The sequence below is a fragment of the Pseudopodoces humilis genome, chromosome 10 (genome assembly GCF_049639895.1).
Source record: "Pseudopodoces humilis isolate 2021_Gansu_Grassland_sample_001 chromosome 10, ASM4963989v1, whole genome shotgun sequence".
NCBI lineage: Eukaryota > Metazoa > Chordata > Aves > Passeriformes > Paridae > Pseudopodoces > Pseudopodoces humilis.
In genome coordinates this window covers 13,869,522-13,896,094 of record NC_142209.1, presented here as the reverse complement: position 1 = coordinate 13,896,094, position 26,573 = coordinate 13,869,522, and the positions used below count along the sequence as shown (strand labels likewise).

General features: G+C 38.1%; 1 protein-coding gene across 2 annotated transcripts in view; it reads right to left on the bottom strand.

The window, feature by feature from the left end:
• The window catches only part of DPYD (dihydropyrimidine dehydrogenase), a 345,448-nt gene that overhangs the window by 66,681 nt on the left and 252,194 nt on the right, over positions 1-26,573 (bottom strand). For both annotated transcript variants that reach the window (XM_005520957.3, XM_088060496.1), the window contains exons 17-18: positions 24,287-24,407; positions 23,302-23,421 (exon numbers count right to left, since the gene is read on the bottom strand). In XM_005520957.3, coding sequence (XP_005521014.2) covers positions 23,302-23,421; positions 24,287-24,407 — 241 coding nt within the window. The remainder of the gene's footprint in view (positions 1-23,301; positions 23,422-24,286; positions 24,408-26,573) is intronic.

Below are 26,573 nucleotides of genomic sequence, written 5' to 3'. Positions count from 1 at the left end.
TGATGGTATTCAAGTATTAAAAATATGCCTACAGATACTGCTCATTAAATGATGGACAGCATAGACAGACGACACTTACAGTTACTTTTTAGGCTAGTTGGGATTTCTCTAGATAAACCCCACATTATTAAAATTTCTACTTAATTTAGAGAAGATTTAGGATAATTTGATGCCATCACTGGGCAACAATAGTGTAAGAGAGGACACATCACTCCCAAAGGACCTCTTTGGCTGTGGCTGTCAGGCAGTTTTTTCCCCCTCAGTACTGCATGAGGTAACAGCAACTAAATTTTGTGCACATGAAAGGGATAGCCTAATCCAAGATGCACTATTGATATGTTTTCAGGAAGACTAGAGTCTGATAGATAAAAATGTGAACTCTCACCAAAACTGTTTTAAAGAATCTAAGATCCCAACAGAGCAGATCACAGCAAGGATCTGAACAGGAACTTTCCCCAGGACATTACGGACTGTTTCCCATTGTTTGGGCTGGATTGATCGTAATGTGTTTGAAAGGAACAGAACAATTCTTTAAATGAGGATGACTGCTAAGTGTCCAAAGAGCAAATATTATGACATAATTAATGGTCCAGTCTTAGAGAAATACTTGAGGGAAAAAAAAAATGGAAACCATGCTGTTTGCCCTGGCAGATTTACAAATAAAGCCTTTTGGAAGGCATAAGGCCAAAACATACACTACACAGCCAAAACCACTGAAAGTAATCTCATCAAAAACAGTAGTTCAGGAAATTCTTCAAATATTCAAAATTGAAGCTAGAAGTAATCATCAGACTTGGTACATTGCTTTCAGGCTGACACAACTCCAGAATCTCACTGTGATGAGGTAGCTGTTTTTCAGAAAGGTGAAAGAATACAGACACTGGTTCACTCTGAAATCATATGGCTACAGGGAAATCTCTTCCCAATCTGCTTTGATGCATGAAGGTTTATACACTTCTAACCCAAACGTAACTCTCAAGAGTTTGCTTTCAATAGGTTTTAAAGGCTTGTAGACCCTTGGCCTTAAAGGTATCTTGTAGAAGAGTTCCACAAGAAAATACTTCCAGAATATAATTAGGCCCTTTCTCACTTAAATGTCTCTGTACATGGTCAGTACAGGAAAAGGACCAAAGGACAGTTTATTTAAGGTTTCAGCACAATAGGTAATCAGAAGGGCCTTCATTTAGCCCAAAGAAATCAAGCATATGATTCAATGAAGTCTAGCAGAATTAGCAATGAGTTTTAGAATTTATTATGGAACATAGGTACTTTTTAGTACTAAATAAATTTGATATTCATAATATGAGTTATTACTTACATTTGGTGATTAGTAAATTAGTGATAAATTGGTATGATTGCAAAAGTATTCCATTCATTTATAATCCACCCAAATGAATTTAAAAACATTTCAGAAGTGCTTCTGATGAGAGTAAATAAATGGATGTAATGACAATCAGAGGGTTCACTAAGGTCTCACCATTCATCCCAGCATTTATTTATTAGTCTATGTCTTATGGAACAAGCACAACATAAGCTGAAGCTGTTTTCCCTTACATTTTTTCATCAACAGTTCAGAAGCTTCCCCCTCTGTAACAAAAGCTGCTGGGCTGGAATACGTGATTTGCTTGTGATAGAGATCCTACTGCCTAATGAAATGGTGAAACAGCCTACCAGATTAAAGGAAAAAAAAAAAAGAATGCAAACAATAGAAACAATAGTAATGCCAAGCTATTAAAAAAGAAAGCAAATTAAAAAAAAAAGAAATGAACACTCAATTTGACTAACAATCTCTGTTTTCCTGCATTTTCATCCAAGTACATACGAAAGTAATAAATTCCATTATAGAGATCTGTGGAGAAGGAGTTTTTAAAAGGTTGAAATAAAGGAGATTTAATGCCAAATTTTAAAAGATCTGTAAGTAGTAGTGGGAATTTGCAGAACGTTTTCTGATAAATCCAATGGTATTTAAGAAGCTCAGGTCCAAATCCAGCATGCATTTGAAAGACAGCTCACATACTAAAAGATAAGCATCTACCACATACTTTGACACATTGGGATCTGTAATTCCACTAGTTAAGCACCCGTAGCTGAGGAAACTGCTGATATGGTACTCTCCTGATAGAAGTGTTACAGCTGCTACCAGATGCTAGATGTGGCTATCATTTACCTTGCTGTAAAATAATGAGATTTAATAAACAAGTCCATTTATCAAGACCTCAGGCAGGTGAATGATATAAAAATGAAAGAAAAATATCTCATGGAGATGACATGCTACTCTATGTTGAAAGCTACTCCGTCAAATCTCATTAATTATGGAATAATTATAGAACAAACATTTGCTATTACAGAAAGACATAAACAATGAAATAGTTTTAAGATGTGAAAGTTCCTGACATTTTTCTTGACTTAAAACAAAGAGCTTTGGCCTTCTCTACTTTTTCTTTTTTTCTTTTTTTTTCCTCTTTTTTTTTTTTTTAATAAAAAGTAAGGCTTTTCAGACTATCAGTCAAGGAAATCCAATAGTGAAAACACAACATGAAGGAGAAGCAGAACATACATCAATCAAACGTCTTTCCCTCATCAGCACAGGTAAGCAGAGCTGCTCTTGTCCACTGAGGATAGCAAGCTGATGACAAACTGATGAAAGATAATATACTTGCTTACTTGTTTATTTTTCCTTAGGAAGTAAAAAACCCTTTACCAATGCTAGGAGACACATATTTTATTATGACTTTGTAAGTACTAAGAGTCCTGAGATCCTGTCGAACACCAGAAATGCTCACTAGATTGAGGCTTGAGAGCCAAACCTTCTTCAAGAAGCCTGGTGTTAAGTTTCAAGTGACCAGTAGCTTTGGGAATTTCTAGCAGAAACAATCCAGATCTTCTGATCCCAGTGATCCACCAATGGAAGAAAAATAATCTTAGATATCTTGAATATTAGGCTACATTCTCACTTGCAATATATTGGACCAATGTGCCAGTTTAAAGTTTTCAATGCATATATGCAGTAGCTCTAATGAGGCCTTTAAGAAAAGATGATCCAGGTCCATTAAAAAACAGCCAATGGAATCAATTCAGACTGGTACTACTGAGACTGAATCTTGAAACAGTCTCAATGGTCTTTATCAAACTCTCTATGAACAACAGAAACAGAAACAAAAACAACAGAAAGATTTTAAAGGTAAGCAAAATGTCATATCTTTGGACAGTAGATGCATTTTCAACTACAATTATTTTATATTACAAATTTGAAATTTAAACCACTTCACCTAAATATTGCAAAAAAGAAGCAGCTGATACATAATTTTTTACTAATAAGTCACCTCTAAAGTCTGTGCCGCTAAAAAATGTAAGCCCCCAAAACTAAGCAGCATCACCTTTCCTCCCTCTGTAGATACCTTCTTGGAAGAAAGCTGACACAGTTATCTCCCAGACTGTTAAAATTAATCATGCTAATGACAAAATGCTAATTTGGGTCATGCTAATGACCCAATGACCCAATGACAGCAAATAAAAAAAAATTAAAATAAAATAAAAATAAAATAAAATAAAAAACTTAGGTAAAAAGCATTCTAGGAAGGAAAATGGTCTGGAACAGTTCAGGCATCATGGATACCAATCCAATGCTTCGGAAAGTAAGTAGGCAATAACATTTGGAATCAGGTAAAAAGCCCAGAAAACATAATTCTTTGTTAAGACATTTTCTGCATAGTGTATATGCTGCATAACACTGGCAATCAAAGCACTTTACAGAATCTGCATTTGCAAACAGTCCAGGGAAACTTGCAGGTTACACACAAGCCATTTGCATCACATTCCTTCTGACTGCAATTATTCTGCTCGTTCTTTCTTTCTGCCACCTGTAGGTGGCCACCACAAGCTACACTTATCAAATATCTCATTAGCAGGGTTTTCAATACTGTCATATCCAGATAATTAGCAATTTATTTAAATAACCAATTTCTGTGGAAATAATTGCCATGGAATGCCCTGAACCTACTTTTTATAAACTATAATAAAAGTGTTAAGATAATCCCTGACATTTGCAAATGCCATTAGTTCACCTTTCCTTTTGATAGTGCTATGGCATTATGTTTAAACAATTACCTGATAACGCAGCAGTTTAATGAAACAGTGTAGCAGACACATCCTTCAAAATGACCACAGAATGCATTTATATGCAGAAGAAAACCCAATGAACAGACGTGTTTAGAGAGAAAGACTATCCACAGTTGTTAGGAGGTCTGCAAATGGGACACACACTACTTAGTGCACTAAAAAACACAGAAGTTCCCAGAAAGCAAGAGCAGGATACACTTTGCCACAGCTTAAATACTGCACAGCCCAGCATTTCTCAAGATCCAGAGATGACTCTTCACACTGCTCCCTATTTATTTCCCTGCCTGGTCAGTCCTTCAGTCCATTATTACTCATTAACAGCCATTTGCCAAAATCACTAACAATATATACTATCTACTCAGGCTCTGGCTTTTTCCAACCAAAAATTTTAGTTACTCGTGTACCAATGGAGAATTTGAGGGAATAGTCCTTTTATGGAATATCCCTACATCAGTCAGCCCACACCTTCAAACCAATGGCTACTTAATGTTTCATGTTACTCAGAAGTTGTGATGGGCAATGCACAAACTCCACCAAATCAATGGCAAAGGTTCTGCTGACTACAGAGAAGTCAGGATTTGTCAGGACTTTGTCACGAGACTTTAGAATAAAGTTAATGATTCTGCAGATTTGAAACAACTTCTATCTAACTCTGCTATAGCAGGCTCTTGAAACCATATAAACCGACATGATTTTGGTCAGCATATTGTGACTATCTTAGTACATTGATAGTGTGTCAGTAGTTCTTCTGCTAACTATTGATCTGTCCTCTTAATTTCGAAGTTTACATCAATTCTGTTTCTGATACATACAGAATTCAACTTGACCTCTGAATGGAAGAAAGAGGCAATAATTTTGCTTCATATTTCCTTTAAAAAAAACCAAAATGTACTCAAATAGAAAAGAAAAAAACCTTAAACTTACATAATCATAGAGAAAAATCAGTGTCCTTTTTAGGATTTAATTTGAACATTTTAAAATTAATATAAATGATTATTAATCCCCTTTCAGCTAAAAATTCATAAAATCACCACGGTTCTTATTCAACAAACGTTTAGTACTCATCAGAGAATTACCTTAATTAAAAAAAAGGCTAGAATCAGAAAAAGAGAGAGGGAAAAATCAAATTTTTCTTATCTGTAAATATTAGTTATCCATGGAGACCTGGGGGAATTTTCACTCATATCAAACTTCAGTAGGAAAAACCAAGAGGACAGATACAAATTGTTTTGTGAATGCTGCAAGAAGTGGTTAAACATTTCCTAACAAAGCCATTCTCTCACTGAAAACTACAGATTCACTGAAAGTCAATACTTCTGGTCGTCAGCATGAAACCTAGCAAAGCATTTTCTGCTGCAATTCATCAAACATTCATTATATAATATTTCACTCATGGTTTCTACTTTGGTTTGACCTGGAGCTGGAAGCTGTCTGACGGAATGCTTTCCATGTTCTTTGGCTGGCTCAGGAAGCCCTTTCTTTGCCATGACCGCTTTGCTCCTGCTGCCCACCATGACCTGGAGCCCGAGTCAGCTGCTCCAGCCTGGTGGGGCTGGTGCTGCTGCAGGAGGTCTGGCACCTTTTGCACTGCAACCCTCCCCAGGCAAGGACAAACCATGCCTGCTACCCAGAGAGTGCCAGTGCCAATCAATGAAACAAATAATGATACAACAGTAATGAAAGAGTAATAAAACAGTGCTAATAGCCAGGGTAAGCTCCTGACATAATACAAGGAACAGGACATGTGAGAAGGACCAGCATGAGAGCCAACGAACAGCCCAGTTAGAAAATACTGCCCAGTTGCCAGACAAGATCACTGCAGACGTCACAAAGGGACAAATGAGTTCCTGCTGAATTCTTCCCCTCAAAAGATGTGAGAAGTTCACTTTATCACAAGGTGGGTCTTGCTGCCCTTTTATTCCAATGCAGAGACTGACATTTAACCTGAAGTGTGGTAGAAATGGTCCTGGCTATTTACAGATTTGTTCAAAGGCAGCCTCGGCTGTTTGAGCTGGTTTTAACCTCCATAACAACCACCATGGTCAACATGACCCTGGAACCAGGACGTGTGCGTATGCCCACACGTCTGTGCCAGTGCTTTAGAACAGACATAATTCTAACCGCAAAAGGCAATTTTGTACAAGCAAGGACACACTGGAAGAGATGTGACTGCCTGCTGAGCAGGGAATTGAGGTTCCTACACTGTATTTAAAAAGCCAAAATTACTGAAAAATGCAGTACAACAACTTTTCAGGTCATTTACAAAACCTGATTCATACCTTGTGCTGTTTAATAACCACTTGCCTAGGAAGTCCATCACAGAAAGGGAAGCAGCACTTCAGAAACTACTGTAAACTAAAGGAAACAGGTCTAGATAACTAGAAAGCCCAGATAAAATATTTCTTTCTTGCTTTACATAACTCAAGTTAATCATTGTCCTGTTTTGAGGTTTATCTATTTTATTGTCCATCCCTCTACTTTATCTATCACATCCAATTGCTTTTACCTAGCAATAAAGGATTTTATGTGCCAATATATTTAGATCTATTTATAGATACATAGATATATTAAAAATACGTCACAAACACAAATTTTTGTGAAACGAAAGACTCAGTTTGAGTAGAAAACACTGTATTTGCCTGTGCATTACATACACATCTACCATATTATTATTATTACATATCCATATAATCTCAGTGAGTATATATATACACACACACTCAGTAGATGTATTTCCATATTCACATATACATAAAACAGTGGATGACACGTCCCCTGATAAAACCTGTTATTTCAACACTTCAAGTGAAAAGTGTTAAAATAAATGGCTCATCACATACAATGTGTTAAAATAAATGTTTATTTCAACACTGTGTGTATCATAGCCATTTATTTCAACACTTCCCATTTCTCAAGACTCACACAACCAAGAGTAGGAGAACTGATAGCTATACCTAAGGTAGCTGAAGCACACAGCCCTACTCCGCTTGCCACAGGATGAGTAGGAAGTTACTTGACACTTTTTTTTCTCCTAGCAATAAATGGAAACTACCTACCTTGATTGTTCATGGGGATCTGCATGTGTCTGTAAGCTGGTGGGCTGTGTCATCATTTGGAAAGAAAAGCTATACCAGAGCCTTCTGAGATATTTGGGAAGCAGGCTGCTGCTACCAGGCCAGGGTTGGGAAAAGAAGCAAAGCATGGGGGCTCTTGAGAATTTCACTTTGCTGGTTCAGCCTCTGACACAAAAGCATCTGGGCAGACAAAGATTCATGGGATCAAGAGCAAAACCTAGAGCTGTTCATACTAAGGGCTGGATAGGATGTGATTTTTGCAGGACCAGTTATAATCTGGTGATCAAATTATGAGTTAAAGAACATCTGGGTTCTCACTCCACCTGCAGAAGACAGTTTATTGGGAGGATTCTTCAACTCAAGACTTGCCTTACTAATTTCAATACAGAATCTGATGGGTCTTTGGAGCAGCAATCTTCTATCTTTAGGTGGTTTCCAAAGTAGAAATACAGTCATTGGGAGCTTCCTGTTGGTGCATTTAGATTAGGATCAGCAGCTGAACTTGCTCCTACAAGCTGAGCTCAGACATTGCATTATAGGCCAGTGTTGGCTAGCATCAGTTTCTTTCTCTGCTTTATTTTGGGAGGAAAGTACAAGAAGCTCCCATTTTCTGGTAGCTCCCAGGGGAGCCCAAGGACATTATGCCTTTATAGATCTATCTCTAAGACAGAGGCAGGATGAGGTTGAAGAAATTTAAATAATGTACAAAATATTCACAAAATCTCCACAAGCCTGAAGTTCTCTCTGAGCAATATTTATCACTAGCTTGCCTGTAATATTTTCTTACAGCTTTCCTCCTTTGAAAAACTTTAAAAGCATGATTAGAGATTGTCTAGGGCCTAGCAAGACAGTGTGGCCTTAAGAAGATAAACACTTGGAGGGGCATTCTCTTTTTTCTTGTACTTTTTCTTCTCTGAAATTGCAGATCTGTTGGAATGGACAGAACACAAACCCACCAAACAAACTAATGAAAGGTCAACCAACATGCCCTATCAGAAGACTGCTTTGCACCCAGACAATGAAAAATGGAGATCACAGTTTTGTCAGCTCACAAATAAATTCACTGCCTCAAGCCAAGCCATTTCACAGTGCTAGTTGCCTATATTCAAACATATCTCTTCCTGTAAAATTATTTTCCTCCCATGTCATTTTTGTCAGATAAAGCACTATAACCATTTTGCAGTAGAATAGTCTACAATGCAATTAAAGTTTTCCAGAAAAAATCCACAATGATTTCAGCCTTTCACTTTCTTCAGATGTGATTAGCCACAGAAAGAGGAGGTATCATCACTCCTTTGTAGGCACTGTAGGCTATAAAGATTGGTCCTCAGAACTTGGCAACACATAATAAAAGTGCTTTATTCATAAACATCAATCAGTTTCAAAAATGGCAGTTGCTCACAGAATGGAAATATTCAGCTAATAACTACTGTAGACATTAAAACACTGTATGACAGATATGTAGTGCTCATTACACAAGAACACTGTCTTATAATTATGGTTTCATAACTAGGTACATAAGTTTCTAAATACTTAGTACCTTACACTTCAATTTTTTTTAGAGTAGATATTAAAAAAAGGCTCTTCCCCCACAGGGTGGTTGGGCCCTGGGACAGGCTCCCCAGGGCAGTGGTCACAGCACCAGCCTGACAGAGTTCAAGAAGTGTTTGGAAAATACCTTTGGGCACAAGGTGTGACTCTTGGGTATGGTGCTGTGCAGGGCTATCAGCTGGACTCAATGATCCTTGAGGGTCCCTTCCAACTCAGCACATTCTGTGATTTTTTTAAAAATGAAATTTACAGGACAACCCTTAGTTTCCCATGAATAAAAAAGACTCCCCTTCCAACAGAGAGGTGATACCTTGGATTTAGTTGAGGCCTTAGATGTGCATGGATGACAATTTTAAAGTTTGCTTTCCTTTTCTTCTTTTTTATAACTTTCACAATTATAGGAAATTTCATGCCATTTCTTTAGCTGAGAACGTACTGAAACTGAAGAATCAGTGCTGCAATGGAAAGCAAAGTAATTGCTTGTCCATGCTGTGTAAACAATTTGTGGAATAAAGAAAGCCCAAACCCTATTTGCAGAGGCCTTTACTAGCTCTGGATATATTACTGAGGGTTGGTAATTAAAACATGTTTATGTCAGTCCTGCTTGTGACCAGTCACACAACTCAGTGCTGATTTCAAGAAGAAATTATACACCCATATCATAACTCTGCTTTCTGCATTAATAAAAAATAACAGCATTAATAGGCCTAAATATTCATTTTTTTGATGTATTCAGAGCAACAGAAGGGGGTGCAAGGGAATTTAGTGTATTGCTCTGTCAGATCACTTTAATTATCCAATGAGGGTAGCTCAGAGGGTGAGTAAGGGACTTAATTGATGTACTTACTCATCCCCTCAGCTTCCACTGAAGAAAAATGGTAGCAACACAACTCCTAAACTGCATTTGTTGGTCTTCAGTGATCAAAGCAAAGGCCAATTAACAGAAAGCCAGGGGCCCGCAAAGCGTTTGTTGATTTTAAAATACTGATCAGAACACACACTGCTACTGCTAAACACACAGCAGCAGTATCTGGCACTTACACAGTGCCTTCTAGGAGAGGATGTCCAAATGCTATGCAGAAATATAACATTTTTATCTCCCAGAATAAAAAGACTGCAAGAGAAGGCCTGGAAATGTCTGTAAAGAGAGCAATTCCACCTGAGCAGAAGAGGCAGCAGTTTGCCCTGCTGGTCACAAATCCCTTGTCCCTTGTCCCAGAATGTCCTCTTACCCTTTTCTTTAAAACTGTTTGTAATTTAAAGCATAACTTTTTAGAAGTATGCTTTGTAAATCAACACAAGCAGTCTCCTCTCAGAAGTAAATGACACACTAACATGCCAAGCACCTTATTCTGTTCTGTGTGTTTTCATGGATGAAGTGTTCTGCCCATTCACACCACAGCCTCAAGCATGGAAATAATGGGGGGCTCACATAAGCATACAGGACTGTAGTTGACTGTTGCTGCCACCCATAAATGAATTATTTTATCCTTCTTTCCTGTTTTTCTCTAACCTAAAAGAAAATGTAGCTGATTCACTTTGGAGGCAGTATCTTTGGGCATTCTGTGTTGCTTCCATGCTTTTCTTGATTATGTAGAATCATTAGGAATTCTGAAGGTTATTTTAGGCAATCAATGTACATACCAAAATGAAGATATGCCATTTACATGAGCTATTGCTGACACAATACTCTGTATGGGAAACTTGAAGAGGAAAACTCACAACAGCATAAATGTTCCATATGAAACTCTAACACATCTGTTCAGCACTGGAAAGCCTGCATTTAAGTCCTAAGCACTAGGCAGCCGAGACAAGTGCATTCTTGGAATCAAAACAAATGATGGTAATTTAAGAAATACTATGAAGCACACAAAGGCTGTACAATGCCATATGTTGCACAATGCATCTGGTAATCAATTTAATGTATATGCCAAGTTTACTAGAAGCCCGAATTGGCTTAAGTTCTTTACTCAGAAATTCAAGAAGTAAACTAAGAGCATTACAAACAGTGCTCTTACAATTAGTAAAAACGTGGATTTTTCTTTTTACCAACAGAACACACAAAAAATTCATCTCCTAAGTTGCTTCCCATAATGAATACATGTCCAAACTTCACTTTTGATCAATAGCTTTCACAGACCCACAGTTTTAGGACATGGTTTGTTCTACACTTTAAAAGATAAATGTGATTTTAAAATTATTTTATGCTCAATGTTTACTTCTGGCTTGTAGGTTTGAAATCATGTAGGTTTTATGCTGTCATTTGTGATTCTATACACAATACACTACTGAAGATGTCATCAAACTCAGATGTATAACCAACCTTGCAAGTACTGTGGTCCTAAATCAAATATGAATCCACAGCTACAGTATTAAAAATACAGCAGAAATCCCTAATTCAAGTGGACAGTATCACCTATAAAGCCAAAATAAATGGTGTAGGATAATAGTTTCCAGACTTGGGTTACAGTGTCAATGCAGAGACTTGAGCTGTGCTAACTCACCAAGCTTGATCTTGCTTGCCAGAGCATGCTTGTCAATATTTAGCTCCCAGGGAGCATGTCATGAATCTTTACAAAAACTAGCATAAATACAAAATACTATATCAGCTGCTGTGATACTTTTTCTAACACTGAGATTAATTTGCTGAAATTTGTTTTGAGCTTTTTAAACCACAAGATGTGTGCCATATACCTACTGTAACAGGAATGTGAGAAACAGCATTAAGGGATTGCAATGCTGTTATTAGTGCTTTTAAAATACATAAAAACACCAGATGCTTACATTAACTGATTAGAAGATATTTTAATGCCAAGCTTAAAATACCACTTTCTCCTGTAACATCAGATTAGAAAATGGACTGGGATAAAATAGCATATACCTGCATTTTCAAAAGGAGAAATCTAAGCTGCACCAGTAAACCCTGCATCATTTACTTGCCTAACCACTGAAATTTCACCACAAAATGCACTCTGCCTTAGGCATTTGACAGCTGTACATATACTAATATGTAAGGAATATACTAACCTCAAATTTCTGATGCATCAATGGAGCGAGAAAGGAAGCCACCTCTGAGAATGCCTGACTCCTTACAGGGATGAGGGGAAGCCTAGGAGTCTCCTAGTGAAGTGCCTGATGCTTAAGGGATAACCCTCAGCTGTACTTGGCCAGCACCTCTGCTTCCATCTGCTGTGTTCTCTGAGCTTGGCCTCTCTGGGACAGCCCCAGACGACTCTTGGACACAGACTCTTGACTTAAACAGCTCAGGAAGGCAATGCAGGTAGCTCAGGCAGAAGAGAGCACCACTGCTGGCTGCCTTCTGCAGCTCAGAACATCTCATTTAGGAGAAACAGAAATAGCGAAGACAGTGGAGGGGCAGCCCTGGAAAAGCCCAAGTTTGCAAAAGAGACTAAGAGTGACTTTTTTTTAGGACCCTTTTATACTATCTAACTCCAACATTAAGCTGGGGATGTCCTCAGAGCTGTAAAATATTAAGCCTGTAAGAAAAGAAAAATAACCTCACGGGAAAGAAATCTATGTGCCAGCCCCACACAGAAGGGAACTCTGTACTAAAACTCCCCACAACAAGCTGGAGCAAGACTTCCCTACATCTGGCAGGGTTTACCTCCTTTCTGGACACCTGGCAAGGACTGATCATCTAGAGGGGTTTTATAAACAATAAAGATGCAAACAACCTCTCTTTTATACCAATAAATCAGAATGTACAACATTGCAGACTTCGCCCTAGTATTTCTTGAGAAAGTAAGGTGCTACCTTCTTCCTTGGAAGTCTGAATCTTCAAATCCTACCTTCAGTAAGTTCTGAAGAAACTTCTCCTTTAACATATTAAAAAAAAGAACATATTCTTGTAAGTATTGTTCGGCAGTACCTCCTTTTCAAGTGCAAAAAATTTATCAGTGCCTAGAAGGAGATCTCTCTGAGTACTCACTGTTGGAAGCTAAGCAGCTCTTTGAGTGAGCATACATCCAAAAATTGGTGAAAACACTGCCAATTCTGGGGTACTCAAATAGGTGAGCAGCTGACATGGTCCTAACAGCCTGAGTAGGCTGATAGCTGACAGGATTAAGATAAGCTTGGCCCAGTTAAAATATGGACTGGAGTAACCATACATTCTTTTGGACACCAACAGGTCGCTCAATACGATCATGAAACATTTGTGAACAGACAGACACTACTGTAATACAGCTTGCTATGTCTTCACTGACACACCTGCTTGCAAAAACCACACAGCTTTCTCCTCATTTTGAGCTGCCTGTAACAAAGTTCTTCACAGCATCAACCTTACCTTGGTGCTGAGTCAGGTGTGATACCACACATTCTACAGACAGACCTCATGCCACTAAAAAACACTCTCTCTAGGTGCCTGCAATGGATTTCTCATTCTGAAACAGTGGGACACTGTGCTCAACAGTTCTCCTTCAGCTCTCACTTAACCCAAATAACAGTGGCTCAATCCCTGACTACAGGTGTCTTCTGGGATTTAAACAGAACTTAGGGAAGATGGTTACACAGTGCATGTTAATAGGAAAGACAATTCCAATTACCCGGCAATGCAGAAACTGCAAATTGATCATAAATTGGAAAACTGAATTCCTACAGCAGGTTCCCTAAAATACTTTGTAGGATATATTTGTATATCCTGTGTGTGAGCAGGACATTTATGCAGCTCATTGTATATAATGAGGTGCTTGCATGAAAAGGCACATTAAAATGCAGATTCCCTAGCTGACTACTATATACTAGATGCATTCCTTAAAAAGGTTAAAAAAAAGTTCTGATTGTTGTGAAATACATTTATAAATGCTTCTGGCAATCATTCACTGGGGATGAAGTGATGCCCAGTGAAATACAAACCCAGGAGCTACCCAGTTAAACAAATCTGCTCTGTTTTGTCTTCTGTATTTTATGTGTGAAGATGGCATTAGGATTTATTCCTTATTCAAGCAGGATACTAAAAAATACAGAACATTAACAGGATTTAAGTGAATAAAGATGTATTCCCTGGTGAGTTCATGATAAATCACAGCTAACCAGTGGTAGAACTTTTCAATGCTACATCGAAGCAGGACAGCAGCACTAATGAGGGAAGTACATCCTTCTGGTGCCAACTGGTGTAAACCATTGCCTTGGGCCTAAACTTTTTCCAAGGATAATTTCTGGTTTTTGGTTTTTATTTTTTTTTTCTAAACCCCAGTATCTGATTGTCAAAATATCCTGCAACAGGATTATTCACAGCAAGCTCCATGTAACTGTGAAACCTTCTCCTCAAGACACTTTGTGACCCATTTCTAAAGCACATCAATCAAGCACTTTTCAGGTGGTGGGAATGGTGAGAGCCTCAACATCCTCACAGAGATGCATAAGCTGTTGAGGCTACCAAGGCTACTGATCCAGAGGGAGTAGCTCACACTCAATAGAGAAGCTGCAGTGTTTTGTCAGCCGTGGTAGGATCCCCACAGTGATGGGAGAAGACAGTAGCCACTAGGCAGCCTATTCTGCAAGCACAGCTGTCCCACAGAGAGAAGGAAGAACAGGAAGAAGCTCCAGGCTAGTAAATGTTAAATAAGAAGTAATTTTTCTAATTATTTGTTATTAATTTATCGAATTATTTGTTAGCTCCTATTTTGATCTGTAAATGTGATGCAATTTTTTTCATAAATGCAAAATGTGTTTATTCTTCGCATGAGAATATGCCCTCCACAGAATAAATATGGGCTCTACAGACAATATATGCCACTTGGTGACTAGAGCAAACCAATATGCAAAGTAATACTGAAAAAAATGAACACGCTTGAGACACACCAGGTCAAACTCGGGGGTTTTAACCTCTGCTGATGTAATTGTTACTCAGAATTTTTTTACAAATTCTACCAGATTCTTGGTTTGATTTGTGGTTTTTTTTTGAGTGGGGGGAGTTTATAATTAGAGCTTGTGCTCTGAATGACAGGTACAGTTTATAATTTCCACAGAAGGCTCTTGTCTCATTGATCACTTTTAAGTACCACCTGTACCACAAACCCTGCTGTTGGTGCGGGTACGGAATAACAAGTCAGCAGGAAAGATAATTATGGGCCCTGCACAATCAGCAACAGGGAGCATTATCGACATGAAATCACATCAGCTGGAACCCCATTTCCTCTGTCGGGCCTTTCCTCTGCCTCCTACACTGAAGCTCCTTAAACTTTCATAACAAGTATTCAGGTTTTAATCCATCATATAGATACACTGCAACAAAGCTTTGCAGACCTCCAAGCCTACTTGAACACTACCACCTGGAGCCATCTCTGGCTCCAGTCCATGACCACACGCCTACCCACTTCTTCTGGAATGGCAGAATGTACGTGTGCATCTGCACACTGAGAGAGGAAAGCTTGGCCCAACTCTAACTTAGTGATGGCCAGAGAAAGGTCAGCAGCCAGAGTGAGCCACCAGGACAGTACAGGGCACACAGTTCTCTCAGGTTAGACACACTTTTGTAGTCAGTAGTAACTTTTCAGTTGTAGGAAAGGATGCAGAGTTATACTGCATGCCATCACAGTCTCTAGACCTCATTCAGCATCATTTGGAAGTCAAAAGAAATTCTGACTTCATTGTGACTATCCGTGGAGAGAGGCAAGACTGAGACCTGCTGAGACTTAATGGCACACAAGCCTAGAAGTAGACTTCATCACAGTTTTTCTTTTTTTAAATAATGCCAATTTTAAAATTTTGATAATATTTTCATTCCTGTGTTAGAATAAACTGGAAAGTACTTAAATGCTAAGTACTTTTCAAATAAATAATAAGATAATGAAAGTAGTAAAATGACCTCTGAAATTAATTATAACAATCTTCTTATAATAGAAATATTTCAGTTTTAAACACAATAATCTCCAAAAAGACAACACAAAAATACTTTGAGAGATTTTTTTTTTTGGTGTGTCTCTGCTTGAAATTAGAAGAGGTGACCATAAGAGAAAGACTCCCCCAGACCTGACAGACATGGAAAGACAATCAACTCATGCTGACAAAGTCACCACCACTGGGTTCCATCTTGCTGATATTACCAGAACAAAAACTTTTCTGTTCCTGACTGATGTTACAGCCCCCTTATCAGGTCATAATTCACCTGTGCCCATTATTGTAATCAGGTTTAAATACAAGCCCCTGCTCTGCCAACATGCTTTGAAACACTCTGACATCTCTTTTACCTTCTCTATTCATTTCCATTCTTTGTTAATCAGACTGTGTCCTCAAGATGCTAAGTATGAGAGCACTCATTACTTAATCATGTTAATCTATACCATTATATAAACAGATTGCTCGTTTTATGCACCCAGAATAAACCTTCATGTTCTTTCCCCCGTGCTCTTTTCCTGCAATATATACCAGTGTTTTTCCTCTTATTTTTCTCATATTATGTCTGAGAAGAATTTATGATTTTATATGAATTGCTTTCTGACATGTGCCTTTGGTTGCCATGAGTAAGACTTGATAGCTTAACAGTTATCTGTTCATTGAAAACTCCAATCAACTGTGAAATAAATTATTTCAACCGTACATATTCTATATCAGCTCTGATATAAACAGTAAATCTACAGTGCTCAACAGCAGTGGTTTAGAGATTAACCTAATTACAGGCTATTAAACCAGGAGAATGTAGCCAATTGCAATTGTAGCAGCCTGCACAGAACAGCAACAGTTAATGATCATTTGATGGTTTTCTAGGACTTTAGAACTAATACTTGGCTTTTAGTCTGAGAGCAGTGCTGGACATTCCTGTCTGATGCTTGGGGGATTCAGCCAACTAACAGATACATTTGGTGAAGAATCTCATTCTAGTCATGCCCTCCCTTCCTAATTTCCCTTTTCACTGTTTTGTCGTCTTTGCCTGTTCCTCAGGGAACCGAGTGATTGATAGCCTAATCCAATGACTGTATTACAGCTGCCTCAACTTGGACTCTTTTCCTTATCATTAGCAGTTAGCCTATGGTTAAATTCACAGCTCACTGCTTGGTACAGCCCCTGAGATTTAAGGGTCTGGCCTTTAGAAAATATTTAACATAAAATTGAAATCTTGACATACTGAGAATTCAGTTCTCTGCAAGGCTTCTTTAATTAATCCAATGTACTGTACCATTGTTCTATATGAGGCTCTGACATGGTGAACTGTTACTGAAGCTCACAGAGATGTGTAATTCTAAATTAAACACTCACTTACCTACACTGCATTTGTTTCCCAAGTACATGTGCATGAATGTGAAAATTTAAATCCAATCTCTAACAATAATAAACCACAAACCAATTACACTTAAGTAAAGACTCTTCATTCATTTCAAGCTCAGAATGAGCTTTTTTCAAAGCAAGAGGAGGAGAAAACACAGCTTTGTTCAAATGCTCTGTGTAAAGACTCCTCCTTCATTCTTTTTCCAGGACTCATTTAATCTTTTGGTGAATTAAATCAATTATGATCATTTTTAATCAGCTACAAATGGCACCTGTGCTAAAAGTGTAAAGTTTTCTTTGTGGAAGTGAAATTGGCTAGAAAATATTAAAAGTGGAAAAAAATATGCTTAGTTCTCTGACCTTATCTAGAGAATAATACTTATTTTTAAATAGCTATAGGAAGGATATAGACCTTGATCTATGCTGTAAACCTTTGCCCTACTTCCAGTCAGTCGATGAGCTTCAAGCCTCTATGAAAATGGCAGCTGAGTCCCAGATGAAAAATTATGCATCTCATAAACTGCTATTCTGCTGAAATGTCAAGCTATGGCAGGGCTGTACCTCAAACTCAGCACTTGGCATTTTCCTTCTGTCTGCTTTGTTGCCATGAAGCAAACATGAACAGTGAGGATTTGTGTAGGGCAGGTAGCAGGCGAGCTCCCTGTCAAAAAATCTATTATTAGGGCTCTGATCTATCCTGCACAGACCAGTGACGGCAATACACTAAGAGAAATCAGACTGCTGCAAGGACACGACAGAAAACAGAGGACTCTTTGTGAATCCTGACATAATATATGCAAATAAGGGCTTTTAATGGCTGAGCTACATTGAACAGGAATAATAAAACAAAATTAAAATTGTACTACGGCATATATTTGGTTTTCACCCCTTTCCACACTGTTTTATAAATACATGTTAATGTAAATAGTCTTTAACTCTTGGTAAATATTTATACTAAACAGGAGTGCCTATGCATACATACATTTTGTTTTGTTTCCAGTGATGGGCAGCTTTTTTATTCATTTCTATTGACCAAAATCCACACTGCACTGTTACTGACAGAACTGTGATGAGTAAAGTGAATGCTCTTGGTTGTTTTTTCCTTTTAATGATGTGTCACTGAATTAAAAGGCACCCCTTATTATTATAACTTCAACTTTTTTTCTTTCAATATAATTCATACATTTCAGATTAGAATATATGCCTCTATTAATAACGTCAATATACATTTTAATTAAATAACTCCTGAAAAACATTCCCTTACATGTCACAATTGCTCCTGGACAGTGTTTTTCTGTAAAAACAGACAGCTCCACTAACTTCAAAAAGTAACTAAAATTAACTGTCTCTGCTGGTTTCCAATAATTACACATTCCTGTGTTTAATGACTGAACCCACCACCTAGACACCCTCCTTCTGATATCCCTTGTGGGCAGCTATGAAGTTATAACACACAGCTTCCTGAATCTCTCTTTTTCTGGAAAACAAGCACATGTACTTGCACATGCTGTACAATAAATTTGTGCAAATAATGCCATAGTACTACAGCATATAATAAATGGACAAAGCAATAACAGCACACAGACAATCAAGTTTTGAACTGCTACTGTAAAATACTGCAACATTTCTGAAATAAAGCATTAAAAGAATACATAGTGAGTGCACCGTAGAGAGATTTCCTTTTAACCTAAGTTTTTGCTAAGTCCAGTGTATGGTTTTATAAATTTATCCCCTAAGGATTTGGCTTCCAGACAAAAACAAAGAAACAAACAGATGACAAAGAACAAAAAACCCATGGAAATTCAAACAGAAGCTCTGCTCTATTTTGCCAGCAATAGATATCCCATTGTGCTGCAATGTGATGTGTTTCATAAAACACATCTGGAATATGGAAGCACAGTATGAAAGCTCATTGAAAAAACCTTTTTTTTTTTTTAAAAAAAAATTTAAAGTACATTTCAAGGAAAGAAATCTTAGGGAAGCGTGCAGCTGCTGACAGTATATTAACATTTCTCTGAGAAACCTGGAAACTTATTCTGGTATCCATAAAATGCCAGAATAAGCATTTTCAAAATAATTTATACTTATACAAACTAAAACATCTCTTTCAGAGTCAGAGGTCATTATTCCTTGTGAGGATAAAAAAACCACCATTAGTGTCTTTTTAATAAACAAATACATCGCAAATTCTCTGCCCATGTAGAGGAAGAATTCATGATCAAATCTCATATATTCTACATTCTCTAACTTGGAATACTGCTAGATCCATTCTAAAAGCTTCGTAATGGAAAGCAAACTGTCTCTAATGCTGCAAACACAAATAAGTTATACAGCTTGAAAAAATGTATCTTAATTTTAATATTTTTTCTTTCATCAAAAGGACTTATTTCCTTAACAATATTTTACATGGACTTCATTAGGACAACTATGCTTTTTGAGTAATGGGCAGTTCCTGTAAATTTATTTGAAAAAATGGACGAAGACTGGGGGATCCTCTAAGCACAATGTCCTCTCAGAAAACAGGGCCACAAAAATCTGCTGGGCTACCATAGCCTTTGGACTCATCTGATGCGCCACAGTGCAAATTGGAAATTTTTTCTGAAAATATTTTAATTTTTGACACCAGCATAGAGGTAAAAGAAGAAAAAAAAAACTGAGAGATTTTATAATGCTCAATATTTGCAGGGCAAAATTGAAATCCAGGAGGCCCAGCTATGACCTGGGCTCACACTTGGGATTTAAACCTGGCTCTCCCAAGTCAGGCTCATGTGCAGGTCAGCAGACTGTGCTGGTATGAGTGTGTATCCCGTGAGAGCTGTTTCACTTTGTATTAATAATTCAATATTTGCAGGGAAGTGGAGAAGAGAGACTCTAATCCTACAGTCTAGTAGTCAAACATCCACCTGGGATACTGGGATCCCTTCCTGTCAAAACCACCCAAGAAACAGGAGGGTAGGAAGGAGGAAACAGGGATACCTCTTGCAGCTTAGCTATTTTCAGCTGGTCAAACTAGATCAAAACAGGAAGGTCACTGCCCAAGCACTGGCTGGCAAGAAAACTCTGACTGTGACAACTCAAAACTAAATGGGGGTTTCAGAGTAATCCCGTTAAGTCTCTCCTTTGAATAATTTTTTAAAAAAAACGTTTTAAAAAAAGAGACAAAAGTCTGTTCCCAAAACATCTCAGGATTTGGCAATGATGTTAATAAACTTTTTTTCTTATTGTTTTTGTGTATGTTAGATAAATCATAGGAAACTACCGTGTATTTAGTAATTTAAGAGGAATTATAAAAAGAAATTACTGCTTCAATGTCTCTCATTTAGAAAAATTAACCTTCTGCATACAGCTGCTTCTGCATGAGGCAGACAAGAAGAGAAGGGATGAAGAGGCCAAGAGGAAGTTTTATATGGAAAATATTTTTTCAGTACCTAGCCATGTAGGAGGAAGACATTTTTGAACACTGGAGGACAGGGAAGTCTGTCAGTCAAAATATCGGTCAGACGCTAGGCCAGGGTACTAGCACATCTTTGTTATTTGCTCTTGGCTGGAAACTTTCCTCAAACTCAGAGGAAGGAGTTTGCACTCACCTGGAGAAGGCAACTTGCACTGCCCTAACAAACTGTGGACACAGTGAATTTATAAATCCCTGGAGAACATTGGTCCTTTAAGAGACCAACTTCTTGTCCCGTGGCCCCCTGCCAGGGCCAGCAGAGAGACACAGGGGCTGGATAATGCTGAGGATAATGCTGAGTGTTGAGTCAAGGTGCATTTCAGAGCTCACCAGGACACCTAAGGGTCCTGAGACCTCCACAGGGCTGAGTCCACTCCCACCTCACCCACGGTCACACAGCACCCTGAAGTGTGGCACCCTGAAGGACAGGAACTCCTGCCTCCCTCACCGCACCTCTGGGCCATGTGAGCATCACTGCTAGTCCAGAATCCATGCACATGGAAAAATCCAGAAAGCCTGATCCAGCTTGGCTGTGTGCTGTATCTAGGTTTGTGCACGGCAGAACAACAATGAACCAGCTGTGCTTTGGGAAAACACGCTGAAAATGAACCAGACTTATTGCTTCTACAATAGTGCTGGCTTTCACTTCAAAAATTAATCCTCTCTTGAGAGGAATTATTTGGAAAAAACAACAAAAACTTACTGACTCTATCAGATAATAAAATAAATTTACGCACATCAAAAGAGAAACCCAGTATGTTACACTGTGAAACAACTTTCATGCCAAGACCACGGAGCACTTCCCACCAAGCCTGTAGGCATGTAAGTGGTGTTCCTGCCATTCCACAGACAGGAGAAATAGAGCACGGAAAGGTCAAGTGTCTGGCTGCAGGCCACACGTCTGCGCCGTGGCACAGCCGCAACACGAGCATGGCCACCCTGCCCTTGCTCTGACAAGATGACACGCTCTCCCACTTTTTGTCTCCTTGTAAGCATGCTAGCTCTTCTGATTGAAAATTGCTTTCCTGCTTTTGGAAATTTGTATACTGCTATACCTGACCACTGAGCAGAAGGCATTGCAACGTGCTGCTGAGCTACTGACTTTATTGGCTCCGTAGCTTGCTTTTGTGTGAGGAGTTGTGGGATTGGGACCCAGTGATGACTCTTTCAAAACATAATAAATTGACAGCACTTCCAGTATTTTAAATATTTTTTTTAATAAGCAGATTTGCATTATACGTAATGGTGCATCCTAAAATGTCATTTTCTCTCCCCTATGATACATATAAAAGTTCAGGGAAAAAAAAATTATACTTACACACATATATACACACACACACACATATATGAATAAAATAAAGAATGAACTTTTCCTTGGGTCCATTTATACACCACATGAGTGCTGCTACATCCTCACTTACAGTTGGGCATAGAGGTGCCGCTGTAATTTACACTACATACATATTTCAAATTTGTGACATAGACACACTTCTCATAATGCAGCCATTTTAAAGATTTTATTAGGCAGAATTATGGTAGGAAGGAATATTCACAAATTGCAACTTAAATGAGAAAATGTGAATGGTGTTACTTATATAAAATACTACTGCAATAGTTCTTTTATCAATTTTTAATGCACAGCACCCACTGTGACCTCCTTTATTCTTTTCCTGTCAACATGGCAGGCTAGAGAAATTGAAATGGGCTGTAGCTGTTCTCTTCTTGTTCCCTTCTTCCTCCCACTTTGCATAATATTAAAACATAACATCTTATTGGACTGTCACTGTGAAACCATTATGCGATAGGCATAATGATTTTTTCTGATTGTTATCACTTTCTTACTTTTCAGTGCTCTCTAAAAAATTCCAAATTCCATGTAGTTATCTAAGGCAATAACACAATTTGCCACTGAATACACTCATCTGAATTAAAGTTTGTTTAAAAGTCATCTTCTGCTACATTTTCTATGGTTCTCTAAGGATAACACCAGTCACATAAAATAAAGCGTATTTTTGCCTGTCTGGTCTCCTCTGATTACATTTTTGGGGTGAGGTAGGAGGCGGGTCCAATAGAATAATGTTTGATTCAATCGAGAGGATGCTATTACTTCTTTTATGTATATTTACTGCTACCTCTATCACCAAGGAGACTAATCTCCATACCAGTAAACCAAGAAGCTCTCAGTATTGTCTTTGCAGGGCCAAGTTTGTGTTGTCACAGCAACAGAGTTCACAGGGTCAATAGATTAATACATTACTGTGCACCGGCACTCAACTGGAGTGTAAAAGTTTTGCAGCTGGTTTGAAAATTAAACAGTGAAGTAGAACTTGAAAATATTGGCTACATAGATATCCTTATATATCTTGATAGGCTACAAAAATATGCATATATTTGCCTAATATTGTCTATCATTTTTACCACAGTGGAAAGAGGAGGAAATAACCTCTCTGGAAAAGGTGCACTTAGTGGGAAGGAGGGAGGAAGGCTGGAGATTGGGCTATGAAACATACACTGCATTTGGATTGTTGATATTTCCCCTGCGATGCCCTTTCATTAGCCTCTGTCTAACGTGGGGCCTGACAATTGTGACAGGATGAAAAATTTGAGGAAAAGCGAGGGTCACGAGGGAAGAGATTTCCTTCCCTCTCCAGTGACCCTATCACAGTATTCTGATGCAGTGCTTTACCATTAAGGAAAGGGCAACCCAAGAGCCTTCACACTTAATCTGTTCCATCTGTCATGACTTAGAAACATTGACCAGCAGTGAGCTTTAAGGACTCGGTGTGACTGCAGACATGATATTCTAGCCCACTACAAGGACCTCCTGATGTTTCGAAAGCCTCCAAGGAAGTACCGTGCATCAAAAAGGGCAACACCTACCTGACATGCCACCATATGTGGTCCTCAGTCCTCGACCAACTGCTGGCCAAGGTGTGCTGTCTGCTTTCAGTCCCATCAGTCCTGACACAGTGTTGGTGGCTGTAACACCATCTGCACCACCTGTGAAAGAAAAGGTCAGTCGCTTTTTGCTAAATCATGTGTATAAGAACAAGAGAGGATAAAACACAAAAGAAAACCTGTGAAACTGAAATAACTAGAAATTCAAATAAACAGCTGGAGAGCAAAAACAACAAAGTGCAATGGGATGCACAGAAAGGTCCTTATGACCAATCCTGGGCTAATAAATTTAACACTAGCTTCAAGGCAGGCTGCATCAGCTGAAAGAGCTGTAAGGGCTATAGGACAGCATGTGGAAATGCTGAGAATGACAGGCAGATCTCTGTCGTTCAGCTGTATGGGACAGAACCTGCTACAGCGGTTGTTCAACACCTGAAGGTACCCCAAAACAGTGGCCATCTCCTCCAAACTTCTGTGCAGCAAGACAACAGAAGCAATGTGATAAAGAAACAGTTACTGTGGTTCTAAATGATGCATTAATACACCCACTTGCAAACTTATTTGCCACCATGTTGTACCTTAAGCTCTAAGGAAAAAAATATATATACCTTCAAGTAGTGAATTTCTGTTTTCTCAGAACGCACACATCATTTTCACTACCAAATATAGGAACAGAGAGATTTACAGTGGTATGGTAAACATATAAATATGATAGAAGTAAAAGCGTGCAGGGAAACACTATACAATTTATTGTTAACAGTCTAACGTAGTTCTCTTCATATATTGCTCTTTTCTAGATGTATGAACAAAATTAGGAAACCTTTGATCACTGTGCTTATTCTAAATACATCAAACAAAATATTTTCATATTAGTTTCTGTTGCTATCTATTACTCCAGCAGCATTCTTATCTTACCCCATGCAGCAAATTAGTAAAGCAGCACAACTTGTGCACTGGAGTCACTCACCTTCCCGTGCAGCCATTGCAATTTTCACAATATCAGTGACATTTGGGGTCAGCTTGGCAAAGAAGGGAATGTGAACAGCTTGTCTAACCCAGCGACAGATGTTCCGTACCAGCTCTGGATCCTGTTCAAATAGGCCAGATAAATATAGAACATAATTAAAAGTAATATGAACAAAAGGTATATTAAGGAAATAGAAAACTTTGCTGTAAGTGGCTATGCTGCAATTTTGTGAAATTGCACATCAGAACTGAACTTCATCCCATTAGTTAACCTATTTCAGACACACCAAGTAACTGAAAATCCACTGCAGAAAGGTTAGTTTGTGAAAAAAAGGAATTTTTTTTTTTTTCCAGAAGACAAAGATATCACAAAATGTTCCCTTCCCAGAGAGAGGAAAACACCACTTTGGCTGACAGAGATTATTTTACCCATTTATTTAAAAAATTACTTTCCAGTTTTAATGACTCACTCTGTGTAAGGTACATTAAAAACAAGCAGTATCCTATAAAATAATGTGAACCTGAAGCATTGTCTGATCATGCCTTGATCAGAACAAGGATGAATCGAGGTTGCAGGGCTATCAGAATGCAATTCAGCATTTCTGAACTCTGAGAATAAGTTGGGATGGCCAGAGTGTAAATGAAAGATCAAAATCTTCTCTGTTAAAGCCAGAAATCGAAATCTTCAAATGTTGGCTTTTCCTGATTTCCAGTCATTTACTTGTCTTATGGAATACATCTCACATAGACAGGGATCAACTGCCCTTTCCACTGAGGACAGCTCAGTGGGACTAACACCTGCATCTGGCATATACAAGGGTTCTTCTTCAATGTAACTCTTGTTTCATTTTTCTGTGGGAAACTGATAATGCTCTTCAACAAATACCTTAAAATTTGCAATACTGATGCATTGTAGAACACAGTGCATGTTCTGGTTAAAAACTGAATGGTGCCATTACAAGATTTAGCACAAGTATTACCTGTGAGTACGCTAATTGGTACTGCAGCAATTATTTACATTTACTAAGTCTTTATCACTCTCTCAGATAATTAAATCTGTCATATATGAATAATCTTCTCCCATTTGGATATTGTAAAAGCTCAGAAAGCTGCATTGCTATGTAGTAACTGAGAATGGGATGAGACTAAATGAAATTTAATTTAAAACAATTCAGTAGACACCAAGGTTGCCAGTCCAGTGAACACACAGGAAATATCCCCTTGTTATTTTTCCTTTTTACACCAATGGTTAAATACAAACAAAAACTCCACAGGCTGTGTTACTAGAAAGTACACAGTGCTTGACATGAATAGTAAAATCCTAAGAGTTAGCTCTGGCATCCCAATGGAAATGGTGATCTCCCCTCCATGCAGCTGCCCTGAAATATGTATGAAACGCTGCACTGGCAGTATGAAAGTAGTTGCAGCTTTGACTTTCATTTCTGTTTTGAATTTCCTTGAGGCCCAATGCAGAAATGAGAGACCCTCTAGAAAACATGAATTGTATATCCTTTATGTTAATTCTTCTCCTTGGAAATCCTTGTGATAATGTTCAGGATGTTGGCACCACATAACTCATTATGCTGACTTCGCTGTGTTTGTAATGCTGCCATAAAAATTCTTACTCTGACACACACTAATGCCTTAAAAAATACAATTATTTTAAACCACACTGAATGACATTTTGGGAGATGTCTTTCATAAAACCCAATTTTCATCCTACCTAAGACAATTTAACTAGTTTGTCTTTTGTAATAAACAATAATTGTTTGGGCTTTTTTCCCTGAAATTAAGTAAAGATCTTTATTTTCAATCAGTTCTACTTCTCACACACCAAGATTAATGCAATTAATGCAATGGAATAGTCTTCTATTTCTCATGCTAGTAAATGGTTTAAATATCTGATTGCAGGGCACATGATTAGAAAAAGCCCTTTGGAAAGGCTCACTTGTATCAGCCTGGGAGAACTGCCCATTTTTGGTCCTCATAAAATCACTGGTAAATTAATAGGAAAATAATTTGAAAATTTAAATGAAGGAGGTAAGATCTTTCATCCTATTCCAGTTAAAATTCCAGGGGAAAAAAAGGAATGTTTAGTGAGTAAATACTGAAAAAAACAAAGTAAAAGTTAAAACAGTGCTTTCTTGCATAATGAGACAACAGAAATTGGAAAGGTGATGAATTTTATACAAAAAAAATTAGAATTACCATGAAATTTGACAGTTCTGAACTGAAATAGGCATTTCTGAAAGCTACTTTTCCCCCATGATGTTTTATCCAATTAAGTT